The sequence below is a fragment of the Babylonia areolata genome, chromosome 23, assembly GCF_041734735.1.
Source record: "Babylonia areolata isolate BAREFJ2019XMU chromosome 23, ASM4173473v1, whole genome shotgun sequence".
In the NCBI taxonomy this organism is placed as follows: domain Eukaryota; kingdom Metazoa; phylum Mollusca; class Gastropoda; order Neogastropoda; family Buccinidae; genus Babylonia; species Babylonia areolata.
The window spans coordinates 35,402,716-35,409,935 of record NC_134898.1 but is presented as its reverse complement, the minus strand read 5'-3'; the positions used below and the strand labels follow the sequence as shown (position 1 = coordinate 35,409,935).

At 44.7% G+C, this 7,220-nt stretch overlaps 1 protein-coding gene across 1 annotated transcript in view; it reads right to left on the bottom strand.

The window, feature by feature from the left end:
* LOC143298099 (dynein axonemal heavy chain 5-like) overlaps window positions 1–7,220 on the bottom strand; it is a 136,983-nt gene that overhangs the window by 32,426 nt on the left and 97,337 nt on the right. Inside the window, exons 57-63 of the mRNA XM_076610789.1 lie at window positions 6,909–7,057; window positions 6,135–6,289; window positions 4,935–5,088; window positions 4,181–4,345; window positions 3,130–3,318; window positions 2,399–2,555; window positions 975–1,180 (exon numbers count right to left, since the gene is read on the bottom strand). Coding sequence (XP_076466904.1) covers window positions 975–1,180; window positions 2,399–2,555; window positions 3,130–3,318; window positions 4,181–4,345; window positions 4,935–5,088; window positions 6,135–6,289; window positions 6,909–7,057 — 1,175 coding nt within the window. The remainder of the gene's footprint in view (window positions 1–974; window positions 1,181–2,398; window positions 2,556–3,129; window positions 3,319–4,180; window positions 4,346–4,934; window positions 5,089–6,134; window positions 6,290–6,908; window positions 7,058–7,220) is intronic.

The following is a 7,220-nucleotide window of genomic DNA, read 5'->3' as shown; positions in this document are numbered from 1 at the left end:
CAAAAACTTAATTACTCAAGGATAAAAAAATAATAATAAAATTAGGCGTTGCTTAGCATTCCAGTCTGTCACTTTTATGAATGTAACGGTGTATTATGTGTGCGTCGAATGTGTGCATGTATGTATGTATGCATGTTTGTATTGTATATACAAGTTTGTATGCGCATATATATGTTTATTGTGCATGATAATGAGCTGAGGACTGAGTCTGTTTCGTATGCGTGTGTGTGTGTGGATTGTAAAGCGCTTTGTGCAATGAGGAAAGCGCTGATAAATGTCCAGTTATTCATTTATTATTATTATCATTATATTATTATTATAATGACAGCAACATCGAGAACGAGTCCGTACCTGTAATGATAACAACATCAACGAGTCCCCACCTGCAATGATAACAACATAAATGACTCCCTACCTGCAATGATAACAACATCAACAACGAGTCCCTACCTGCAATGATAACAACATAAATGACTCCCTACCTGCAATGATAACAACATCAACAACGAGTCCCCACCTGCAATGATAATAACATAAATGAGTCCTACCTGCAATGATAACAACATCAACGAGTCCCCACCTGCAATGATAACAACATAAATGACTCCCTACCTGCAATGATAACAACATCAACAATGAGTCCCTACCTGCAATGATAACAACATAAATGACTCCCTACCTGCAATGATAACAACATCAACAACGAGTCCCCACCTGCAATGATAACAACATGAACAACAAGTCCCCACCTGCAAAGATAACAACATCAACAACGAGTCCCCACCTGCAATGATAACAACATAAACAACGAGTCTATACCTGCAATGATAACAACATCAACAACGAGTCCCTACCTGCAATGATAACAACATCAACAACGAGTCTATACCTGCAATGAAAACAACATCAACAAGTCTATACCTGCAATGATAACAACATCAACAACAAGAACAAACTGGTGGTTCCCCACTCACCGAAATGCCGTCCACAATGGCCTGAGCCTTGTCCTTCACGGTCTGCACCTGGGCCTTGACCTTCTCAGCAGCCTGGGCCTTGACTGTCACGTCAGCCAGTACCAGGTCTGCCTTCTTGGAGGCCACAGCCAGCTCCTTCTCCTTCACGGCCAGCTCCTTGCTCAGCTCATTCACAGACTCTGAGGCCTCAATCAGCTTCTCCAGACCTGCTCACCAACAGCAACAACCACCGGCATGAACAACACACTGTATGATAGCCAGACAACAACAACAACTGGCATGAACAACACACTATATGATAGCCAACAAAAACAACAATCGCCGGCGTGAACAACACACTGTATGATAACCAACAACAACAACAACAACCACCGGCGTGAACAACACACTGTATGATAGCCAACAACAACAACAACCACCACCGGTGTGAACAACACACTGTATGACAGCCAACAACAACAACAATCACCGGTGTGAACAACACACTGTATGACAGCCAACAACAACAACAATCACCGGTGTGAACAACACACTGTATGACAACCAACAACAACAACAATCACCGGCATGAACAACACACTGTATGATAGCCAGTCAACAACAACCACCACCGGCATGAACAACACACTGTATGACAGCCAACAACAACAACAACCACCGGCATGAACAACACACTGTATGATAGCCAACAACAACAACAACCACCGGCATGAACAACACACTGTATGATAGCCAACAACAACAACCACCACCGGTGTGAACAACACACTGTATGACAGCCAACAACAACAACCACCGGCGTGAACAACACACTGTATGACAGCCAACAACAACAACCACCACCGGCATGAACAACACACTGTATGATAGCCAACAACAACAACAACCATCACCGGCATGAACAACACACTGTATAATAGCCAGTCAAAAGCAAAGTGAAAGCTGTATGATCAATGGTTTCTCCATTGCAATGGGAAGTCATTTACAGCTTAGTCTTTTTTTGTGAAGGAGTATGACTCTCAAACTAGGAGTTAAGATTGCATTGGCAAGCTGGCCTTTGGGAACCATCCCAACGCTGACTGTCCTAAAACCCTCTTGGCCCAGAGAGTAGGGGTGTAGCATGAGCAAGACACACTCCACTATGATAAAATTCTAGCTCAGATAGCAGGGACAGCAGTTGCCTCCACAGGTGTGTGTGTGTGAGCGCATGCATGTGTTTGTGTTCGTGTTTAGTTTGTGTGCGCGCGCACGCACGCGCACACACACACACACACACTACACACAGAGACAGGTACCCTCCCCTTCCTCCTGAAAGAGTAAAACTAATCTTGATCAAAAATCCACACTATAGAAGCAACAGACAAGACTTTCTGCAGCAGGGAGAGACAAGCTTTTCAGGCCAAGGTGACCCCCCCCCCCCTGACCTGTGTTCATCCTGGTGGCCAGAGTTCCAATCTCCTCTCGCTTCTCCTTGTAGATCTGCTTGTAGCCGTTGATGAAGGACAGGTAGGACTTGGGGGTCACGTGGGCCTGGCGCCTGTACCGCTGGAAGTACTGCACGCATGTCTCCGCCACCATGTCCTGTGCGAGAGAAATAACACTGGATTTTTTTTTGTAAACATTTCACTATTGATTAGAAGAAAAAAAAAGAAAAAAGAAAAAGGATGGGTGAAATAGCCAAGTGGTTAAAGCACTGGACTTTCAATCTGAGGGTGCCAGGTTCGAATCTTGGTAACTGTGTCTGGTGGGTAAAGGGTGGAGATTTTTCCGATCTCCCAGGTCAACATATGGGCAGACCTGCTTGTGCCTGAACCCCCTTCATGTGATTATGCAAACAGAAGATCCTGTAATCCATGTCAGCGTTTGGGGGTTATGGAAACACGATCATACCTGGCATGCACACCCCTGAAAACAGGGTATGGCTGCCTACATGGTGGGGTAAAAACAGTTGTACACATAAAAGCCCACTTGTGTACACAAGTGAATGTTGGAGTTGCAGTCTACAAATGAAGAAGAAGACAAAAAAAGGAGAAACTCTCACACACACACACACACACACACACACACGCATATAACCTAACACATTCTGACAGTGTTCACACACACACACACACTTATTACACACACACACACACACACACACACACACACACACCTGGAACATGCCCATGGTGTTAATGACGGCCTGTTTGACAGCAGGCTGACAGTCGATGTCGAATGAGGACAGGAAGTGGGAGGACACGGCCTGCAGAGCGTCCTTGGGCCACCGCTGGAACCAGTCCATGGTGCAGCCCGAGATCAGGCCGGGGAACTTGAGCGACCTGTTCCTGAACTTCTCTCCCACCTGCACAGCAAGACAGATGCGTTACGACGCGGCACAACAGGTGCATTATGACATGGTACAATTCCCGCCAGTCACCAGAACTGGCCAGCTGGCTGGACAGCAAATCAGGTAAATTATGACAAGTACAATTCCAACCTGTCTCCATTGACTAATCTCCCACCTGCAAGGCAAAACAAAGTGTGTAATGACAAGGTACAACAGGATGCATTACCATGAAGTGAAATTTCCGCCCGTCACCTGAACTAATCTCCTGCACAGGAAAACAGGTGCAATACAAGTTACAATTCCCACCTGTTATCTGAACCAAACTCCCATCTGCACAGCAAAACTGGTGCATTAAAATGAGGTGAAATTTCCACCTGTTCTAAAACTTCTCTCTCATCTGCACAGCAAAACAGGTGCACTGCGACGAGGCACAACAGGGTGTATTACAAAGCAGTACCATTCCCACCTCTACAGCTCTGATTCACTTAGGCTAATGTAAAATTACACAAGCAGATATACCAGGAGGAAAAGGGTTAGCTATGAGGTAGATCTAACTGGGAGGATAGGTTATCTGGGAGGGAAAGGGTTAACTATGAATGAGGTAAATTTACCTGGGAAGGAAAGGGCTATGTGGAAAAGTTACCTGGGATGGAAAAGGTTAACTATAAGGTAATTTACCTGTGAGAGAAAGGGCTAACTATGAAATGAATTTATCCGGGAGGAACAGGGATAACTATGAGGCAAATTTACCTGGGAGGAAAAGAGCTAACTATGTGGCAAATTAATCTTGGGTGGAAAAAATTAACTATGAGGTAAGTTTACTTGGGAGCAGAAGGATTAACTACGAGGTCAGGTCAAATTCCTAGGGCCGACTCACCGGAGAAAAGCAGAGGACAACGTGGAGGTTTTTGCGCACACGGCTCATGTAGTACTCCTGCAGGTTCTCATTAGACGGAGGTCTGCGGGGGAACTCCTTCTTCATGGAGGCGATCAGCTCCTGGAGGATCTCGTCCATCTCGTCTCTCGCAAACAGGCCCGACACCTGCAGCATGTGTCGACAGCGTGAAGAGGGTGTGGTGTGGTCTGTCTGACGGGTGTGTTTAAAAGGAGGGGTATGGGGGGGGGGTGTTGGGTGTGTGTGTGTGTGTGTGTGTGTGTGTGTGTGTGTGTGTGTGTGTGTGTGTGTGTGTGTGTGTGTGTGTGTGTGTGTGTGCATGGAGAGAGGAAGACTCACTGCTTACTGTATGTGCTAAGCCACTCTTAAACTTTTGAATAGAGAGTAAGTCAGAAAGAATCACAGCTGCTGCATGCGCTTTCTAAGAGAAGGAGAGAGGATGATGTATGTGCTAAGCCACTCTAAACCTTTGACAAGTGGGAGAGAGACAGAAAGACCTCACAGATGCTGAATATGCTAAGTCACTCCAAACGTTTGACGAGAGGGAGAGAGGAAGACTGACAGATGCTGTATATGCTGGTCCACTCTAAACCTTCGACAAGAGGGAGGGAAACACAGACAAAGAGACTCACAGATGCTGTATGTGCAAAGCCACTCTAACCCACTGTAGTGAGGGCCAGAGAGAGAGAATTGAGCAAACCATGCAGACTAAGGGGACAGCTCAGACACAGCTCACCTCTCCCGAGGACAGGATGTTATTCATGTACTCCAGGAAGGCCTCGTCCTTGATCTCGTTGTCAGTGAAGAGGAAAGTGATGCCCTGACCCTGCTGGCCCGCTGTGCGGTACAGGAACTTGAGGTCCTCCAGCAGGTTGCTCACGTTGTACGACCTGAACGACACAAGCACACGCTGATGAAACAACACATGTGTTTGTATCGCGCTAATACCATCTGGCATTTGATGTTATAATCCTTTTCATATGCAAAGAACTGCAGAAGTAATGCTTATCACGACATTGCATGAGTGATTCTGCCGTTTGAGGTTGTAATTTTTTTTACTTGCGAAAAACTGCAGAATTAAGTCTTACCACAAGCGATTAAGTCGTTTGAGGCTATGATTCTTCTGACATGCAAAGAACTGCAGAATTAAGGCTTATCATGACAACGCACACATGATTCTGCTGTTTGAGATTATAATTCTACTGACATGCAAAGAACTGCAGGCCTGAGTCTTATCACAATGCACAAGTGATTCTGCCACTTGAGGTTATAATTATTTTGACATGCAAAGAACTGCATAATTAAGCCTTACCACAAGCTATTCTGCCGTTTGAGACTATAATCCTTCTGACATGCAAACTGCAGAATTAAGACATACCAACAACACGCAAGCGATTCTGCTGTCTGAAGCTAGAATTCTACTGCCATGCAAAGAACTGCAGAAAAACATTTTATCACGATAATGCACAAGCAATTCTGCCATTTGAGGTTATAACAATCTTCTAACATGCGAAGAACTGCAGAAATAAGTCTTATTATGCGCAATCGATTCTGCCATTTGAGGTTATAATTCCTCTGACATGCAAAGAACTGCAGGATTGTCTTACCATGACAACGCACAATCGATTCTGCCATTTGAGGTTATAATTCTTCTGACATGCAAAGAACTGCAGGATTGTCTTACCATGACAATGCACAATCGATTCTGCCATCTGAGGTTATAATTCTTCTGACATGCAAAGAACTGCAAAATTAAGACTTTTCACAACAAGATACAAGCTTTGAAATCCCTGTATATGACAAACACAAGCTTTAAAATCACTGTACATGACAAAAAACACAAGCTTTGTAATCACTGTACATGACAAAACACAAGCTTTGAAATTGCTGTGCATGACAAACACAAACAGCTCTGACATGTACAGGCCCTGGTTACCTGGACAGTGTGATCTGGAAGGTCTTGTAGCCAGCGATGAAGGAAGACAGGCGTGTGAGGGACTGTTTTCCGGAGCCGCCCACACCCACCAACAGGGCGTGACCGCGGGGAGTGCGGATGATGCGGGAGATTCGAACCAGGTTGGTCATGGCATCCTGGTCAACACACACAGACAGTCATGCACCACAGTACTACTGTCAACATGGAGTCATTCCTTTTTTTTTTTTTTTTTTTATTTGGTACATATGCTGAACACACCTGATTTAATCCTATTCTGACTTGTTAGACTCTGTACAGTTGGATTCAGGGTTTTCTTATCAACCAGGCAGAAGAAAAAGTCTGAATGAACACAGAATAAAGGAGAAAATTTTTGAATGAGAAAGGATTATGATCCCTATTTAATGAAATTTGTACACTGGCAAATTTTAAACCAGGTAAATCTTGCTAACTAAATCTGGTTTCAGTTCTCTCACACGTGACATAAAATCTGGAACGCTGCCTTTCAGCCACACAAACACCAGCACCTAGACTCACACACAGACAACACTTCACACAAACTGAAGCAAACACTGACAGTTCAGACTAAAGACATCAATAAATGCCTGTTCACCAATCATGCAACTGAATACAAATACAAATATTTCATTCAGACTAGGCCTTGCCCCTCTCTGAAGAGGTTAACACAACTGAGAAGACTTGAGGAAGGTTTATGGTTTGGACTGGAGAAATCAATCAATGCCTATTCACAAGTCCTGACAAGTAAGAGTGGCATACCTTGAAGAAGACGAGATCCATCTTGGCTCCACGCACAGTCTCATTGTACTGTTCCTGGTATGAGGTCAGCTTGGTGGCCAGCTCCTCCAAGGAGGGGATGGGCTCATAGATCTTGGGGGCTTCCAGGTCAGCATCATCCGCTTCCTCACCTGCACAGGTGGTTCACACTGCTGATTGGTAACCCGTTCCATACGCTACAGGTGATTGGTTTATCCCTTCTTTAACACTTGATGACTGTTGCTTATAACTACAGTTAACTGGGTTTTTTTTTTATCATTTGTCAACGCTGGATGATTGATAACTGTTTCATGT